Raw genomic sequence first — 20,439 nt, forward strand, 5'->3', positions numbered from 1 at the left:
CATTTACCTGTTGTGGCTGGTCATTGAAGGCAGAAGCTGTGTTATGAGGCTGACAGATCTGTACCCTCACACAGACAGTGAGAGGGATAGGGTTTGGACTGTAAAAGGTGAGTGTTAGGGTGCAGGGTGGCACTGCCTCACCTGAGAAAAGTGTAACTGAGTGAAAGGTTGGGAGTTTGTTCTTGCTTTGGGCAGCAGGAGGTGGGAGGCAGAGCCTTTGCTGCTCCCAGTGCCAGGACCTGTTCTGGGCAGGAAGCAGCCATGGAGTTACTCACAGCTCTCACCAAGGGTCTTCTTCTGTTTCCTTCACAGCTGGGTTAATAGGGCCTTGGAGATGCAGGATTTAGACTAAGCAGGACCTTACAGCAGAATAAGGTGTTACACAGTATGTATGTAAATACTTCAACAAATTTGGGACTTGTACTACCAAGGATGGTAATAACAGAGCTGGGAACCTTGTGGGAGGCATTTCTGGTAAAGAACTACAGCCTGTGCTGGTTCTGAACAGGAAATCAGGGGCTGCACTGTTGATGGATGTCATGTGGTTTAGGGACCTATGAAGATTGCTCTCTCCTATACCACATCCCTGACTGCACCCTGCCACCTTTGGGTGGGCTGGATAACTAGAAGCATAGTTTCCTTTTGACCCACATTATTTATGTGAAACATCATTCAAATGTTCCCTTTAAAACAAAACAAACTCTACACTTACCTTTGGGTTGGAAGGAAAAGACACAGACCAAAGAAGGAAAAATATCTGCAGAACATGTCTGGAGATTGTTTCTATATTTGTTCTGCTTGTCTGTAAAGAAGAAAAGAAAGACAAAGTCTTGTGGTTTAAGAAAAATTATTTTAATTTTTTTAAGGGAAGGAGACAGGGAGCAGAAATGCTGCACAGTCAGAACCATCACAGATTGATGTTTAACATACCTGATATGCAGTGGCTCCTGCCCTTTTTCCTGACTAGTCTCATTTTTCAGCATGTTCTGTCACTTACCACATAAAAAGCCCTGGTGACAACTCAGGTCTTGAAGTCCTTGACAAATTCTAGCTCCTCTTCTCTCCTCTCAGTATGGGAAGGCAATAGCTGATGTTGAGAATGGCACCACAGGAACGGATTGAGTAAACAGGAGAATGTGTGGGTAGCTCCCAGAGCAGTCAGACTCTGAAGCCAAGAGAGATCCTGCCCACAGATGGCAGTTTCAGCCTCTTTCAGTCGCAGGCTCCCCTGCCCAGCCTCACAGAAGTGCTGTAACTCTGTGCTCCATTGATTGTTCGTGGGATAAACCCCTGCTATTAATGGCAAAGCTGGCAAGCCACTCAGCATGCAGCAGAGCATGAGGTCATTGCACTTCAAAGGGGTTTCGTTGACTTTTCTGGGAGTGGAACCAATCTTGGCTGCTGGCCCGAGACTCCTCGGGCTTGTGCTGGCCTTGGGGCAGGTGCCACAGCTCTGAGCTGTGCTCTGCTCCCCTCTGATCTCCAGCTTCCTGCTGGAAGTGCTGCTCCAGTCACACTCCTTTTCTTCAGACCTAGCACCTCTCTCATCACACATGGCATTTAGAGCCTCAGCCTCCAATGTGGCTGCACCATAATAACCCGAACATCGCGAGTTTTCTGCTTGGGTTAAATCCTTCCTGTAGAGCCCAGAGGACACTCTGCCTCCTCAGCCAGGTGCACAGCTCTGGTGCTGTGCCACGGGACAAGCTGAGCACCAGGAAATGACAACTTTGCCCACACTGAGCCAGTAAAATACCTGAACGTTCAAGTACTATGAATGCAAGGCATCCCACTGGAGAAAGGATGGCGTTTTGTCAAAACACAATACGCTCTAATACCAGTCCCACATCTGAATTTCCAACAAGGCTTTGCTCTTCTAGCCCATTCTCTGAAATTGTACTCAGATGTTTCTAGATGCTCTTAAGGGCTCCTCAGTATAATGTGAGGATGCAGGACCAGAGAGAGAATAATTTACCCACTCACAGCAATATTAGACCACAATTTTGATTGAAAAGAAGGAAGATTGGTCCAGGCTGTTGAAAAAACTTGTAGAAATAATTTAATTTACAAATCAGACTTCAGTTAAAGTATGAGACTTCATGAACTTCATCTGAGGAACCTCTCATGAACATCCCTAATGAATATCCCATGTTTTGCACAGGATGACCGTAAAGACAATAAATATAAAAGATTGGGAGGCAGTGAGACGGAAATCTATAAGTACTCCTGTGCAAGAGAAGGGTGACACCAGTGCCCAGAGCTGAATATAACCACAGTATTTCTTCACTGCTCAGTGTGTCAGTTAATACAACAGCAATTCTGCTGTTATAGGGCAGGAGCTTTCATCAGAGATTACCAGTAGTGGGAAGAAATTGTAATAAGGTTGTGTATTCATGTTTCTCTGTCCAGCAAAGGGTTTCATTTTCACAGAAAAATGTAGCCTTAAACACTGTTTGGTGACCAAAGGCCTAGTCAATACACCAAGAGGCTGCAGCAAACACATGGCCACAAAATCTTCAGTGAACACTTGGGAATTTTTCTTCCAAGCTTCCAGGTAACAGGTAAATGTCAAATAAACTGTGCAGTTCCCCTGGTAATTCAGGATTACTCTCCTTGGCCCTCTGTGATGCCCATGGCAAAGGGAACCGTGCTGGTAGGCCCAGCTGGGGGAGCTCAGCGCTCCATCCCTGCCCGGGCTGAGCTCTGCCAGCGGGAAAGGAGCCATGGACAGGATGGACAGGATGGACAGGATGGACAGGATGGACAGGATCACTGTGTCTGTGCTCTGGCTGAGCACCTATGGACAGAATCACTGTGTCTGTGCTCTGGCTGAGCACTGCCCTGGATGGGAAAGGAGCCGGCAGGGCTGAAGGGAGGGAGCGGGGTGAAAGCAGCTGCAAGTGACGCATTAACTGAAGGCTTGACAATCTGCTGACAGAAAAGCATGCAAAGAAAAAATAGGAGATGGGGCCTCGAGGAGCACAGTTCAGACACAATCATTCATCTTACACATCTATTAGTCTGCGTTTCTGCAGGGCAGAGAAACATTCCTCGCTGCAGGAAGTTTTGGGGGAAAACCAGCCACATACCCTCCCGAGCACCTCCACAGCCCACGTTTACCCAACACATTTATTTTGCTCTTGCAGGCAGCACAGTAAAAGCTGCACTGCAGCTGCACGTCCTTCCATGCCAACATTCAGTTTTCCTCAATAAATACTCAATATCTACAATAAGCACAAAGGTATTTCATCTGGATTGGTTTCCACATTACCTTGTTTTTAAAGGCCATTCAGCACCATGTTTCTTAGTGCAATATGGAATTTAATACAGTAGTAAAACAACCAAGAATTTTTTAAAATTCAGAACAGTTCTCATTTTAAATCACTCAAGAAATAGCATAAATGTTCCCCACTTCTAAGAACAGATAAATTAAGGTACACAGAGGTCAAGTTATTTGTCTTGAGTGTCATCAGCAAGACTATCTGACAAGATGAACAAGCCTGCTGCAGAACACGTACCAGCAGCTCAGATCACTTGAGGCTCACTCTCAGCTCTGCAGGAAATGCTGACAGCAGCAGCACTGCAGCCACACGAAGGCACTGCAGCGTTCCCCCTGCCGCTGTCTGAGCCCGCCCTCCAGATGTGCACTGCCGAATTTCCCTCCGCATTCTGCACATTCCAGTCGGACCCGCTGCCCCTCCCTGCCGGGGCTGGGATGTGACCGGGGGCAGGCATTGCTCTGCCAAGTACCAGGGTTTTTTTAGCTAATCCCTCACACAAGTGACCATCAATAGCTGCTAACCTACTTCCTAAAAGACACAGATCAATTGACATAATATTATAACTCCTTTAAATATTAATGCCCTAACAGGGAGACAATTGCACTGGGCCTAGGGACTCCTCCACTATTAGAAATTATGCCCCAGCATTAAATAAATTAACTCAATAAGTGTCTTACCATGAATACAAATTCCTGCTTAGGGCTTGCAGATAAAATTATTTAGAGCTGTTCTTTGAGGAAAGATGATGTGTTTAAACTTGCAAAAGAGCAAGGGCAGCTTTATGCATTAATCTTTCGTTTCAAATGAACTGCTTTGTTTGAAACTCAAGGCATCCCTTTTAGAATTCAGAGGGAGGAGGAAGAATCTAGAACATTGCTACATTTCTTCCTCTGGGCTGCACAGTTTCAGTCCTGCAAAGATGCAGATGTCTGCTCCGAACCCCAAAGGCAGCTTAGGGCCAGGCCAGCTCTGCCCCAGAGGTGCCCAGTGCCATCAGCATCACACCCCACAGCACAGAGCACTGCAGGACACAGGAGGAGTCCTGGCTGTGGCACTGGCCAGCAATCTGTGCTGCTGCCTTGCTCCTGTGGGGTCTGGCCACCAGCTCTGAGAAACTTCATCTGGATCCCCGAGGCTGGAGGGAGCTATTCGCCGTGCCCCGAGGGAGGTTGAATTTTATCTCTAAAGTGTTTCTGGTTTTTACTTTTCAGTTTGTACATACAAACAGTTCAGAACTGCAAGGTACACGTGAAGGACACAATTCACGATTAAAAAAAAGAGCTACACTGATTCCGCTTGACTGAAACAGAAAGGTTTGTAGAAGAGGCCATCGATTCAGCTTATTTCTTTTGCTATAGATAGAGGAAAATTCCCATGAAAGCAGCACACGGAGACCCTTAAACACAGAGAATTTTACAAGTGGCTCAAGGAGCTTTCCTTGGCAGCAGCCTCCTCCTTTTCCATGCCTTCTCTTTGCTGCACTGGCTTTGCACAGGTACTTGTTGCATGCCCAAGGGATGTATCAGTGAGCTGCTGAGCTGTTGTGACACAAACCCTCCCAGCAGGAATGCTGCTTGTATGCTGCAGCTTTTACCTACAGCGTCTGAACTCCCTTCTGAGCTCCCTGAGGGCTGGGAGAAATTTAATACAGGTCTCAAAAGTGAGAAATTGACACAAAAAGAGAGTGTGGACAGGGAGAGGGGGTGCAGTGTGCTTGGGAAGGGGGAGAGACACAAGCAGTGGCAAGAGTAGTTCTCTCCCTCCCCTCCTTACTGGCCCCCACATCCCCAGGACTGAGAACCCACTGTGGTGCCTGAGGTACCACGGCAATGTCAGGCACCTCCAGCACCTGTGGGGACCATTTCCCAAATCCTGGGTCAGCACTCCCAGCTGCCTCAGTGTCCCCACAGGCCTCACATTTACAGATACCACAACCCCAAGCTGGCCCCACTGCCCAGTGGCCAATGCTCGCCCCTGGGCAGCCCACACAGACACCACCAGCCACCAGCACAGGGCCATCACATTCAGGGCCACCCAGCTCTGCAGCTCCAGCTGTGGGAAGATGTATCTGGGCTAAGATGTGCTAAGAATGAGTGTCAAAGCAATCTGCAAAAGGGGAGGTGAGAGCAGTGACGTGCCAGCCCTGAGCAGCAGCTGCAGCCCCGTGGGAGGGCAGCACCAGCGCTCACCCCACCCCCGTGCCAGCCCTGCTGCCACCCCTGTGCCAGCCTTGCTGCCACCCCTGTACCAGCCCTGCTGCCACCGCCGTGCCAGCCCTGCTGCCACCCCCGTGCCAGCCCTGCTGCCACCCCTGTGCCAGCCTTGCTGCCACCCCTGTACCAGCCCTGCTGCCACCGCTGTGCCAGCCCTGCTGCCACCCCCGTGCCAGCCCTGCTGCCACCCCTGTGCCAGCCTTGCTGCCACCCCCGTGCCAGCCCTGCTGCCACTCCTGTGCCAGCACCTCCGAGCGCTGCAGCCGGGGCTGGTCCTCGCTGGGATCCTGGGGGAGATGATTCCTTAACAGGCTGCTCTGTGTGCTAGCACAGGGCCACCGAGGGAGGAATACCTTATCAGCCCTGATCTGGCTTTACAGCCTGCTTGCTGCTCTGGTTCTGCCTCCCAAGAGCAGAATTAATTGCTGGGCTGGAAAATGCCGATAAATCAATCAGTTCATAGCACATTTATTTTCTGTAGCTCTGCATTGGGCTCCTGGCAGCTTCAAGCAGAAGCAAAACCCACTCATGCTACAGGGAGAGGTGAGGGTGGGGCTCTTGCCAAAGACTACCTGCAGAAAGGAGCAGGGCAAGGCAGGGGCTCAGCACCAGCAGTGACCTGGAGCCAAATGCCATCCCAGCAGCAGTACTGCCCCACTGCAGCCTTTGAGGTGACTGCCAAGCCAGACCATTGCATCACTTATCTTTCTAGATTTTCCAAAATAAATGCCTGAAAGACAGACTAGAAAGAGGAGGGAGAAAACTGACATTCTGTGAAAAAAATGCTGTTTTATACTCTAGACTTATTTACATCAAACTCTGTAACTTGACAACAGCGTCTACAGCAACAGAGAAAATAAATCACTCAGTCCTTACCAGTAGGCTTTTTTTGGGTGAAATGACACAGCAAACACAGACCTCAAAGCAGACTCAGACAGTGCAGGAACCACTTTTAGTCAGTGCTTTCCCACCTGTGGCCCTGGTCCCAGGCTGCAGTACTGCTCAGCCATCCCCATTGGCTGAGGCCTTTGCCAAGGAACACATAAATCCAGGTAGTGACCCTTCTCTTCCCTTCCCTTCCCTTCCCTTCCCTTCCCTTCCCTTCCCTTCCCTTCCCTTCGAGGAACACACGGCGCTCAGTGCTCGGTGCTCAGTGCCCTCAGCAAATGCTCTGTCACCAAACCTGCTGTGTTCTGAACACGGCCCATGGGCCAGTGATGCTCACACCAGAATTATATTTCAAGTAAGAGCAAAAGTTCTGGACTGATACCAGGCTTGTTTTTTTCCAATCTGTAACCCCATTTAATTATTTCCATTATGACGTTGCCTATGACAACCTGAAAACATTTTATCTGTGTGCACATCAGCACCCAATGTTCATGATTTTAACTCCACTTTAAAGACAAAGAACACAGTTTAAATGTAAAAGAAGGTTGGTGTAACCTCTTGTCAGGTACAGGAATGAGTTTGGGAACTGACAATTAATTGGATACACAGTTTTAAGTGCTCAATGTTCTGTTATTATGTCAGATTAATGCACAATTATGGTTTTATCTTTGGCCAAGCTCTTACCTGATATGACATAATTCCTTTTTGCTCCCTAACTTGTTAAATAAATATTTCATGCATACAAATGACTCTGGCTGTCAAAAGCTGGGCAGATAGTATAACTACACAAGATTAGGATTTATTGGAAACAGTTGTGTACCTTTATATTAATAGGATGAAATACACTCAGGGACAACCAAACAGATCAAGATGTACTCATTAAATGAGCTGCAGTAAGTACTAGCTTCTAGTTTTCATGTTCTAGAGAAAGTTATCTCTACTGATAGTGCCTTGGAACTGTTCTGAACACCATAAACATAAAAAAAAGTCCTAATTAAAAGGCTTTCTTTTAGTTTAACTTTCCCCCCAAAGGACCTAGGCCTATATTGTTCTGTCAAGAGAGGGGTGAGGAATATTTTTAAGGAAAAAAATCCCAAAACCCTTTAAATGAATCCATGACTGCTTTATGCTGCTGTGCAAATGAGACGGCACTGAGCAGTGGGATGCATCCCAGGGGCACAGCAGCATCTCCACTGAGCAGCCACAGTGCCTCAGAGGTGAGGGTGCAGCAGGGACCCCACAGCTCTCAGCACCTCTCCAAGCACTGCAGCAATACACCCAATTCAGAATCTTTTGGGTCCTCATTTTGTCCTGAGCAGTCACAGAGAGCAGACACATTCACATCCCAGTGTTTTCCTGCTGGGGTAACTGGATGTTGATTATAGGACAACACTTCCTACTATTATTTTCACTGTTTGAGAATAATAATTCTTGCTGAGGAGCTCTGGCCAGTGGAAGACTGTGGCTTCATGCTATTCGTGTGGCATATGTAAGTTCCCAGCAGAGCAGTGAAAGAGTAGATAAAAGTCTCACCTGAAGCTCTTGTCCTCTGCTGTTACAGGCGAGCAGGGGTCCCACGGCCCTTCCCCAGGAGCTCCAGCATGGCAGGTGTGGGAGCAGCTCCTTTGGCACAGGTCTGTCAGCTGCCAGGTGTGGGTGCTGTCTCCACTGGTAAGGACCTCTTCGAAAAGCTTACCCAAAGAGCAATTCAGAATTTCCAAAATTAATGTCCAAGGAGCAAACCTTGCCTGCTTTTGGGTGAAACAAAATGAGGTGGAAAAATCACCGAGGTTCACATGGGTTTATCTTTCTAAACTTACCAAACAGTGCTGGTAGGTTTGCCAGAAGGAAGACAGCTCTCATTACTTAGAATGGGTTGAGGCTTGGTAGTCTTAAAAATGTCTCAGCAAAAGACAATGCAGTACAGAAACATATTTTGTGTTTAAAAATAGTCTCAACGCTTGTTAAAAGGGATTTAGCAATGGTTTTTTCCTGTATCAGCAAACGGAGCTGTACCAGCTGACAAAGTAAAATGGTAACTCTGGGAATGAGGAAATACTGTTTTATCTAATTTACTAGAGCCTGAGGTGAAACATCAGCTCAGCTCTGAGCTCTGATGGGGTGTAAATAGCCTAAAAAAAACCACTGCTGCACTTGCTTTGGAGGGGATGAACTCAGAGGTCTTCAAAGCTGTGAATGGTGTCACAAAAGACACCTTTCATTTTACTGAAGCATTCACTGAAACGTTTACCTTTGGAGTAGATTGTTTTGAACACTGTGGAAATAAGGAAAAAGGGGAGAAATTTATGATGGAAGTTTCCCAAAAAACTGTGAAAATATTTTAAAGGGATAAAACCAAATTACTGCAGACTTACCTTCAGGTTTGCACCTCAAAGGACAGAAAAAGTCTGTACATAATTTCCCCACAGTTCAGCAGGTGCTACCTGCAGGGATCGCTGGCCCTGTGTGTGAGGGGCTGGAGTCAGCCCCCCACAGGCTCTGGGTTGCAGACAGACTTGGGCATCTGGGAGAGAGCAGCTTTCAGGCCTCTCCTTCTCGGGGTAACCCTTGATCTTGACCTGTCTGTCTGGGAATGCACACACCAAACCAAAAAGGAATCCATAAAAATTAAGGAAAAGATCTGACATTTTCCCTCATGATTATTTAGTTTATGTTTGTTACAGTATAAAGCACCACCAGACCTGGCACAAATAAAATAACCAAAAATCATGGGAACACTTGTGAGCTGATGGAGAATGTGCCCTTGGGTACAAGACTGATAATTATCTGACAGGGAGAAAATGTCTGGTGTCCTTAAAGGCCCTGTAGCCTAATTATTGCTACATCTGTGGTCAAGCCACATCATCACACACCCCTGAGGAAGCTTTGTGGCACCTGGAAAAGTACTGATCAGTATGTCCCCACCGTGGGGACCAGCAGTGCCCTGGCAGAGCCTTGGTGTGATTATCACAGGGAATTTTTGTATGCCAGGCCATATCTCTGCCTGCCAGTGAACCGGGAGATTGGTACAAGAAGATAAAGCTGATGTGCAGTTCTGGCCTTGTTATCAGAGGGAAGGAATAGCTCCTGCAGTTATTTATAGTGTGCCTCTGTGCCACATGCAGGCAGTCAGTGGTCACCTAACAATGGCTGAGGGAGAAGCTGCAGCCTCCAAAGCCACCCTGCAGGTTTGGTTGCAGCCCAGCACCCTGGTGATCTGTGCTCCGGGGCTGCTGAGCTGTGTCACACGGTGCAATGACAACTGACAGAGTGTCCTCAGCTGTCCCCGTGGCTCACATGCCGCCCTGGCTGGGACAACAGGGTCTCTGCAAGGCTCATCCACTGAACATGCTTTGGGAAAATTGAGGGCCACTTTGGGAGCACTGGACTCCTCCCTGTGATGTCCTGAAAAGCACAGTCTTGAGACACACACCAGATGCCACGTCATGTTTGCAAGGGAAAATATAAGTCTAATAAATATTAATTCAATGGGACTTACCACCACATTTTTCTAGTTGCATTTGATTAAATTTTGAGGAGTTCTGAGCAAATCCACAGCCTTTTGTTTTCCATTTGCCAGGCAGAGACTGTCCAGAGCACGACAAGCATCTGCTCTACAGCAGCAAACTTCTTTCACTGGAGACTCCTGTCCTAAGACTCCAAACCCTCTAATCCCCAAAGCCCTGTAACAGCTTGTATAGCCTGTGAGAGCAGACCCTACAGAATGTGTGACATTATCCTTACACTACAAACATCCACACACACCCACACCCCCATAGACATCTGTGCACATGCACAGGTTCCACACAAGCTGACAACCCTGGCTGTTTTGCCCAGCTCCATGCAGGGAGTAGGGAGCACTGGAAGGTGTCTCGAGCCATGGGGTGGGTACAGCCTGTTCCCCATGGAAGCCTCAGACCATTTGCTTGTTCTCATGTCAGCATCCCAATATCTGAGTGCCAGCTGTGCCCTGGTTTATTCCCAACTCTGCCTGTGTCGTGAGTGGGAGCTGAGGGCTTGAGAGCTGCAGTGCTGCCCCTCATTGGGAACAAGGAAGAAACTTGCAGAGCCAGGGACCAGGTGCCCACAGAGCAGAACACAATACCTGGAAAACACAACCACAGAAGACCAGCCAAACACTACTATTGCCCCTTCTTTGCCAAGTGAAAAAACATCTCCAAAAGTCCCAGTATAGGGAGCAGGTTTGACCAGCTTTGTCACATTTTTGTGCTCTCTCTACTAACACAGACCCAGGCAGGGTTTTGTCCATCCCTTCCAGACTGTGTCAGTGCCATGAGAACCTCTGGCTCTTCCCCCAGGGCAGCTCCAGCCGCTGCTGTTGATTTCCTCCAGAGAAGGAGATGCCTAGAACAGGGCACCTCCTCACTCCATGGACTTGTCCCTGGAGGAAAGGCATAGCTCATGCACAGGGACTCATCCACTCTGTGAAACACTGCCTTAGTTCCCAGCTGTCAAAATGTCCTCCCCAGCTCCCTGGTTCCATTCAGCTCCAGCAAGAACTGGCAGCGACTCCAGGCCTCGCTGGGGCTCTGGGGACACAGGGTTGGCCAGGTGCTCCCACAGTGTCAGCACAGAGCTCGCCCAGGGACTGCAAATTCATACCAGACCCAGAGTAGACCTGCAGTAAAGGAACAGACTGCCTTTGAATGTGACTTTTATTGTATCTAAAGTTACTTGCAGGTCTTTGCAATGTCACACCCATTTCTGCACTGATGTCTCTGGGCCGTGCTGAGCAGGGCAGCTCAAGCCCTGAAATACCCTCTTCACAGGCTGGAATGTGATTTCTGGTCCAAATGGGGATTAATGCCCTCAGAAAAGGAAACTTTTGTGTTCTGAAATTCTGCTTCTGGACACTTTGAAGCTGCTGAAATCTACAACATATATTGCCATTTTTTATTTATGACATGCACTAAATATTCACTGCTAGAATAGGACAGAAACTAAAACCTTCAATATTCTGTTAATTTTATTTCATTGGTTAAATCACTGCAAAGTATTGTTGATAGAAATCTCTTAGATTTCTAGGAGATAGAAATCTCTTACCTTCCATGCCTTTCAAAGCATCTCATTTGTTTGTGCATAGCTCCATCATTTGAATACCAAAGGAACCAAAAGCAATTCAGTAACTTGTTTGTAGCAGATGTTCTTCAAGATCTAAGCATTATGATATCACAGCTTAGTGCAAAATAATATAAGGCAAATAAAGTCAGGTAAATTTTTAAAAGTCTGAAACAAAAATTGATAAAAATTTAGAAGTGTTTTTGAAACTCAGTTTGTAATACACATGGATGGGTTTTTCCAAAAAGTTTTCCTCATTATCAGTTACAGAACAGACAGTGTGCCTCCCTCCTGCCAATGCCCACCCACCACAATGGGTATTATTCTTCTTACTTCTAACTGGTTGGTGACAAATGCTCTTCTGTAACAGCTTAAGCTGTATGAAGAAAACAAGGCTTTGGTAATTCTTTGTGTTCTGAGTTCTCTAGAATTTAGAAGATTTGTTCAGACAGAAAACATTGTGCTGACATTTATCTTTGTGTATATTTACGCTGTTATATATTTTCAATTTATATTGCTTTATAAGTAAATCAATAAGATAATTAGAACACAAAGGTTGGATCAGTTTCTGTGAAAATTTCAACAAGTTCAATTTAACCCTGAGACTGCAAAATCAATCTTGGATTTTTTTTTTTTTAATTCAACAGTTTTCAATAACTTATTATTCTTCTGGAAAATCCTGGATCAGCACTGATTAACATTTCACAGACATTTTAACAACAAGATGACTGGACATTACTAGCAGTGGGCCCTTCCCCTGCATCCCTCACAACATCAATGTACTCACTGCTTGGCTCTCTGCAGTGTAAAGAGCAAACACTGAGATCTGGGGCAGTGTATCCCTGGTGTGCTCCATCAGCCGAGGCAGAGGGAGCTGGGGCTGGGTTTGGGGATGTCCCCTTTGCTGCAGGGAAGGGAGCTCACAGCTGCCAGGAGCCTTCAGGCTCATTCCTGTGCTTTGTTATCTGGGTGAGGGCAGTGGCCGTGCAGGCCCATCCCTGCAGCCAGAGCAGAGCAGAGCAGATTCCTGCCAGGGGAACTCTGCTCTGGTGCTGTTCCCCTTCTCCACTTCATGGCTGCTGCTGGCTGTGGGTGCAAATCCCAACAAGAAACTTTGGAAGTGTCCCAGGTTCTAGAGGAAACGTCTCCCTCTCCCCAGCACCAGGAGCCCTGTCCACCCCTTGCAGAAGGCCTTGTCCTGAACAAGGAGTGTGGATCACCCCACACCCCACAGGCTCCTCACAGGCTGCTGTGCTCATGGACAGGACAGCAGGTGAGTGCCCAGGAGAATGTCCCAGGCAATGTGACAACTCACCCTGTGCTCAGGAGGCACCTTCCTGCCATGGGGGCTTCCAGCCAGAGCCCTACAGCAATTCCAGTCTCTACAAGAACAGATGGAGAAAGAGAGACTTTTCCTTGGCAAGACAACAAGGGAAATTTTAACAGAACAATCTGGAAATAACCACATCCACTGAAGCTCAGGAGATCGTCATTTCCTTATTTCCCACCTCCTGGAGGGTGACGGGGACAGGGGTCCTGTTCATAGAGAACCAGTCTCTCCTGGCCAAGCAGCAGGGGTGGGCCCATCATCAGCTCTCCATCACACAGAATTTCTGCTCCTGCAGCTCCCATGCCCAATCCCACAGAGTGCAGATCTGATGTGATGAAAGGACTTCATGTGCCAACATTTTCCCAGCAAACTCCTCTCTTTCCAGTTTGCTGGACCTGCATCGTTTAAGCAAAGGTTACAGATTTAATGTCTCAGTAAAAAAAAAAAGGGCTATTATTGGATTCAAAAGTAATCTTGCACATGCTGAGCTGTGGGGCACACCTGAGGCTCCCCCAGTGTGCTCCAGAGTGAGGGACAGCCCCTGGGCCAGTGCTCAGCTGCTCCCTCCCCACCACCCCTCCATCCATCAGGGTCAATGCCCTGGACCCCTGAAGCAGCAGGATGAGATGCTCAAACTGCAATAGAATGGGCTCAGCATAAAACCAGAGCTGCCCAGCATCTCACAGCAGTAAGTCAGGCTTCCCCAGCCACTGGAACAAACCTCAGCCAAAAAGCGAACAAAAAGCCTACGCACGTGCTTGGAGCCCCAGCCTGCCTTGCCTGGCAGCAGCTGGGACACGTCCCAGGGAGAGAGAGGTGCTGGACAGGCAGTTAGCACACCTTCTTCTTGCAGCAGGAGCAAGAATTCCAGTCTGGCATTGTCCAGAGGGCCCTGCTGTCTCTGGGAGCAGGAGGCGCCTGCGGGAGCGAGGGCTGGGCAGGCACTGCAGTGACACCAAACCACGTTTCACACAGACACCTTTATTTCCATATTTCTGCATGGATGAATGTTCTTTTTCCTGGGATGTACTGGTAGACAGATAATACCCTACAAAATGGAGTTTAGCAAATATATATATATATATGTACACACATATATATGTAGTCTGGCAAAATCACTTCTGCATTCCTCAATGTGTCAGAACGGATGCTTACAATAAGCCAAAGCTGAAGGGACACTGATGTTTTGGGTTATTTTCTTATCTATAACATAAAATAGTATTTGTATTTTCTTTTCCAACATGATTGTCTGTTTTCCTGCTTATACTTAAGCAGAACTGCAGAAGAGAAAAGCCAGGCCTGTAAGCTTGCAGTTTTCACTACCCTAAGTTACTATCAGCGGTGCAGGTAGAAGAACATTTCTGAACTTTACACAAGGGCCAAACTATCAGCTCAGCATATGCCACCACATCAGATGTAAGAGCACCCCTGTATCAGTGATGCAAATACATCATTGGCATGTAAGTGTTAGCTCATGGCACAGTTCAGTTTTACAGCCCCCACCCACACAGATATGTGTTTGAGTCCCAGTTTTAAAAGCTTCATTGCAAATTTTTAACCTAACAGTGTCCCCTGAGAAAAAATACATACTGGGTCTAGAAAAGGACACCCTCCTACAGGTATTTATTTTTATTATTAAAACCAACATTTTTAAAACCATTCAACAAAATTGAATACAAATTGCCATTGAAGAATAGCATTTGTAACAGTGAAGCTATACATGGCTGATCCATTAACATGGCTTTAGATATCATAATTTACATTATTTGCACATTTCCTTAGGTCTTTCATGGCACTTCCATAAAGAAGAAGAAAAGTTTGACGCACTGCTGCTACTATCTCATCAGAGGTGACCCAGGGATACAAGGGTGTTTGATCTCAACACATATTGTAGTCAGGAAATGGCTCTGCCCATGATGCCTGAACCTCAGGGTATTTGTGTCTCAAGCCTTTAGCTTGGCTCATGGTTACTCACAATATTGCATTGCATTCAGAGGAATAGAAAAACAAACAGCCACAGAACAGGCATGGTACTTTTTTTTTCCTTTTTTTTTCTTTTTTTGCATTATCATTTATCACATTCCTATTTGTCAACAGATTGTTACCTAAAATGCATGTTAGAAAGGCTTTCTTTACAAAATGCTGGCATGAAGATGCAGACTAATGTTTGTAACTAGTGAAACAGTCAAGAGTCCTGATTCAGACATTATTTAAACGTTCATAACTTGCAGGAAACGTGCACAGTTAATAGCACTGACAGAGAATCTGACTGCCTTCTGTCTACTGGCAGGAGGATGGATGAGGGTGGGAGACTGGAGTAGCATAGTGTGTTTTATTTAGAAATCTGTAGTAGTGTTTGTCATAAATATTGCAAGCCTCATTTATGAGAGCAGAGGCTTGGCAAGTTTGCAGTAGAGTAACATTCACAGAAAACATGAAAAACAAACCCAAAGCCATTTCCATGCAGAGAGCAGCTCTCTCACAGTCACTGATGTCTCACCTGCCAACTGGAGCACACCTGCCATGGACAGATGCTGCTGATGGAAAGCCCAGAGGCCTTCTATGCACTGGTGCATCTCAGCCTCTGGCTGTAACAGTGGGATCAGGGACAAACACAGGGAAATAATTGGGTTTGCAATGGCAAGGACTCTGCCACAGATAGATTCTGCAATCTGAGCTTTGGGAAAATGCAGCTGTGGGTGGCACTTTGCAAGTCCTCCTGTCTCAGCTACTGTGGGCTTCAGGTGCAGCACAGAGCTCAACCCAGGGTGGAACATCAGGGCTGTGTGGGAGGGCACTGACTCCAGTGGGCTCCAAATCAGAGCTCCTCATCCTCCAAGGGCAGACTCAGTGTGGCTGTCAGCATGCTCCTCTCTACCTGATGGCCCCTCATGGTTGCTGGCAGTGAAAAGCAGGCACAGTGGAGCAGCAAAGAGATGGCAGAAGTGCAGGGTCAGTACTGGCACCCTGATCAGCAATGCAGGCCAGCACACACTGACAGTGACAGCAGCTGTTTGCTGCTGAGCTGGAGCCACACCCCAGAGAAAACAGCGACAGCCCTGGTGACAAAGGCAGCCCCCACACAACTGCTGCCAGCAGGCCAGGAAACACAGATGAGGCCAAATTCATCACAGTAACTCCAGAAATTAATTTAGCTTCAGGGACTGTGGCATCATGCAACTAATAACATTTTCTTTTGAAAAGGGCACATTCCAAACACTTCTGTCTGTATGTGCCATCTCATAAGCACCCTTGAAGCAAGACTATTAGAGGAAAAAGGCACGGTGCTAGCCAGATTAAAATCCTTAATTTCCACTGCTCTGACCACTTCTCCCTTTGCTGAAGTGAACTCCTTGGAATAATAGATTAAGCGGTTATGGTGGGAGGGAAAACCTGTAATTATATTAAATTCTGTCATTTGCTGAAGTGATTGCAAGAAGAATCAAGAAGGAATGGTGTAAACTGTGTATTATTTCAGCTACAACTGATGTCTTTACAAAGTGCCTGTTAAATAAAGCCTACATGACCCAACGACTGGAGGAAAGGTGCTCCCACAGCAGGGCATCCCTCCTGCAAATCCCAGCCCCTCACCAGAGCTGCTGCATCACTGCTGGGAGGAATTCATTGATGGTGTTGGTATGAAAGGCAGTATTTGTACGAAACAAGACAGACTAAGGTGTCATTCCTGCAGACATGTAACTTTACTTGAACACCACTTTTGATGGCAAGGGAACAACTTAGAGAAATAAAGTTAAGACCACACAGAAGTGTATGGAGGAGCACAGTAAAAGGGGAAGATGCCTCGTCTTGGGGAATTGGCATTATCATTATACTAGGACTGATCAGATCTACTTCTGTAATCAGGAATAATTCAATACATGAAACTTTTATAAAATTAGGGCTACAGAACTGAGGCATTCTGTATATTCTGTATTATAAAAACGTTCCACTTACATAATTTTTAAAATATATCTTCAGTGCTAACATTTGTCTGTAATACAGTGTGTGATACAATAAAAATAGATGCTTACTGGATGGGAATGATGCAGCACTACTGCAGGGACTGTCCCATCTGTGGGGTTTGAGCAGCTGGAAGATTTAGCTGTTCCCTTCTTCCCTTTGCTTCTCAGCCACTGTCTGCCTGGAGATGACAGTGGTACTCTGGTGGGTCAGCTTTCCTAAAAGGCTTCTTCACAGAAGACTCTGACATTCCCCAGCTGACCAGTCATCCAATCTTGGTGTAAATTCGCTACATGAACTTTTCTGTTTTATTAATTAAAAAATCAAACCCCTACACCAATACTCTACTTGGCATTAGCAAAGAAATGGGGCTTATACAAGGCATACTACTGCCTTGTAGGAAAAAATATGGGCCCTGGGAGCTGATTCTGAGGCTAATACCAATTCAGGAATCAAATGTGCTGGGCACTTTGTGGGTACCACGGTCTGTATGCTGGAACACAGCTGCATCTTAGTTCTTCACTAAGTCAAACAAGAAAGCTTAAATAAATCCATAAGGGGGGGGTAAGACCCGACTGTAACATCCAGTGATGAACCTAGGAGTGTGTGCCAAACCACAGCAAAAGGACCAGAGCACACGGCCCTGCTGCTGCTGAGATGCTCTGTGGAGCATCACCCCGTGTCCCTGGGGCTCAGCAGGCAGCTGGGACCAGAGCTCGTGTTCATCTTTCTGCACCAGCCCTTACACACCTGCCTGGTCTCTTGGAAACCTACCACTCCTGAACAGGATTTGGTCTGTACTTTTATATTAATATGTGCAACATGTTCTGCTCCTTTCTGACTCACCCTGGCATGAAGATCAGCTGATTAATATGTTCAGGAAGAACTCCACTAACCTCAGCATAGTGGCACCAGTGCATGTGAGAAGACAAGCAGGATCTCTGCAGGAATGGGGATACTGGCTACATGGGCTGTCTGTTTAATGTCCCAGGTACATTGACTGTTCATTTTTTCACAGACTGCCCTGGCAGACTGGGGTTTTGTCAAAGCAGATTAACAGCAAAGGCATCCACAGAACATTATGCCAAACAGAGGTATGGACTGAGCTGTCACTTGCAATTGATGGCTGAATAGCTATCAACATGTGCTATTATAGGGAATTAAGCTTGCTAGATTAAAAGCAGGATTTGTGCCTAGCAAACAATGCTCTGTATTACTCATTGAACTTCGAGCAGCAGTTCTCTCTTGTCGGGATTTAATAAAGTATTCACATGCTTCCAGAATGAAAGAAAAGTCCACCAGCATCTTCCGGGGAGAAGTGGTGGCATCGGCTGCATTCAGTTGCCATTTGGTTGGACATATCGTACAAAATCCTCACACACTGGACATGGCTCAATTGGAAAATCTTTCACCCAGAAAGAAGATCTTTGTTACACAGAAGTCTCAGACTCCTCCAGTGCTCTTCTGGTTACATGACGTTCTCAAAGAGCTGTAAGGATCGCATGATATTGTCGTCCTGAAAGCAAGGAGAAGATACTGCCATGAAATCAGCATGGACAAGCACAATTCATAGCCCTGCCTGGCACAGGGAGCTCTGCAGCTACTCCAGCAGTCAGCAGCCTTGCTCTGGGAATGCTTTCCCCTTCTGGGGCTCAGTGCCCAGGCCTGGTTCAGCACAGCACCTCTTGTGCTTTGGCCGGGTTGGTGTGAGGCACACCAAGCACAGGGGCTGCCCCTGAGCCTGATGTCCAGCACAGCTGTGCTGGGCAGGGCACTGCCAGGGTGCCTGTGCTCAGCCCTCAGAACCCCTCCCTGACCCTGGGTGTGCAAATGTGCTCCTGGCTAATGTGCTCCACAGGTCCAAATGGAATGGCAGGTTTTGAACCAACAAGCAAACTGCCTTGAGGGAGCACTTCCTGCCAGAAATTGCAGTTTAAACCCAAAACACATGCAATCTGTGCAACCTCAGCCTCTCCAAAGTTCCTAGAGCCAAATGAGAAAGTTACAGACAGACACAAGGGAAATCCTGGATTATTTCTCCTGAAGTATTGGAATTTTACTTCAAGATAAGAACCAGATTAGTATTCAAAAACATAATCATGGTTCTTTTCCCCTCAGGAATTCAGTTCAGAACACCTGTTTGCCTGTAACATGAAAACAATTTTCCACATTGAGTAGTTTAAGAGATCTATTGCACTGCATTCCTCAGTTGTTTTGTGAGGCTGCATCATCCCTGTCACTGCTCACTCAGCAGCAGCTGGAAGCCAATCAGCCTCTCCAGGGTCGTGCCAGGCCTTCACTGTCCTCAAGCTGGAGCTGCTGCAAAGGCACAGGTGAGCACTGCTGTGCACTTTGCTTTGTTTTTCATAAAGATAAAAAGAATAAATCTTGGTGTGGCGGGGCTTGCTTCTGCCTGCCAGGAAACAGCAGCTGGCAGTGCATCAGCCTGCCCAGCTCCAGTGCCAGGATGGCAGAGGGAACCAAACCCAAACAGGGACAGAGAATTAAAACTCTAACAGTTATAGGTAAAGTAAAGCTGCTTCAATAGTGAGACCACCTGATCACACACACACACCTACAGGCAAGTTACAAACATTCAGAATAATACACAACACAAATGATTAAATAAAGATGGTGCAAACAAAAAAGCCAAACAATCAGGAGGCACCAAGAACAAAGTAACTGAAAAACATTAGCTTTCTGTTTTGCATCTGCTAAACAAGGATTTGGCTGCCTGAAGTCCACGACTAAGACTTGGATGTGGCCAGAGCCAGGTTTGACACCAAAGCAGCAGAAGCCAGCCCAGCCCTCCACAGTGAGCATCTTCCCCTTGCTCAGGGACAGGAGAGCTGTCTGGCTGCAGAACTTGAAGGAATTTTCCAGGCTACATAAAATGCACAGAAGGGTCAATATGCAATTCGGTGCACCAAAATAAACATTGCAAAAGGCAGAGGTTACCTTTTACACTATTATTGTAGTGGTCAAATATTAGAGATATCTCAGAGTGAATATTCACACAGTCCAGGTCTAAGACAACAGACATTAGGCCAATTGCATATTAATGCAGATGCTTCTTTGTGCCAGTGCTAAAAGTACCAACAAATCTTAACACAGCCAACCTCATACATGGAATTTGTAAGAAGGGGCGTACTTTCAAAACAGAGGAAAAATGAAAATCATTGCTACAATGACAGCATTTGCTTTTAATGTTTGACCATGAAAACATCAACTTGTTTTATAACTCAATGCTGTAATTGCAAGAATTTGAGACACTGTTGACTCTGGGCAGTTCCAGCAATGTGGTACCTGATAATGACATCTGGGGCAGCACACAGGGACAGCAGCAGACTCTCAAAGTGAAGGAAAAAACCTCAAAAACAAACCAACAAAACCCCAAAACAACCTAAGACAGTTAAGAGCTTTCTCTACAGGTGTCTGCTTGTCTGTAGAATCAGGGACTGCAGTCCACTCAGGAAAATAAAAGCACTGCACACAAAGATATCATCTCCCATATTCTGCCTCACCCTACCTTGCTATTGAGTCACAGGCTTCACAGGGCATCACAAACTCAGTCTTGAAGCTGTTTTGGTTTGGGTTGGTTTTTTTTCCACAGAGCAAAGAAAACCCAGCATCCTGAGCAGCACCTTGTTTCAAATAGAGTTTATCCAAAGGAAAGCAAATGATGTGA

The 20,439-nt window shown here is 46.6% G+C and overlaps 1 protein-coding gene across 2 annotated transcripts in view; it reads right to left on the minus strand.

The window, feature by feature from the left end:
• Positions 1 to 15,669: 15,669 nt before the first annotated feature.
• The window catches only part of LOC128944414 (Kv channel-interacting protein 1), a 167,728-nt gene continuing 162,958 nt past the window's right edge, over positions 15,670 to 20,439 (minus strand). For both annotated transcript variants that reach the window (XM_054287644.1, XM_054287643.1), the window contains one exon: positions 15,670 to 18,267. In XM_054287644.1, coding sequence (XP_054143619.1) covers positions 18,220 to 18,267 — 48 coding nt within the window. In that variant the 3' untranslated portion in view covers positions 15,670 to 18,219. The remainder of the gene's footprint in view (positions 18,268 to 20,439) is intronic.

This window comes from Melozone crissalis, unplaced genomic scaffold (genome assembly GCF_028551555.1).
Source record: "Melozone crissalis strain CALT ecotype California unplaced genomic scaffold, PUWL_Pcris_2 ptg000061l_1, whole genome shotgun sequence".
Classification (NCBI taxonomy): Eukaryota; Metazoa; Chordata; class Aves; order Passeriformes; family Passerellidae; genus Melozone; species Melozone crissalis.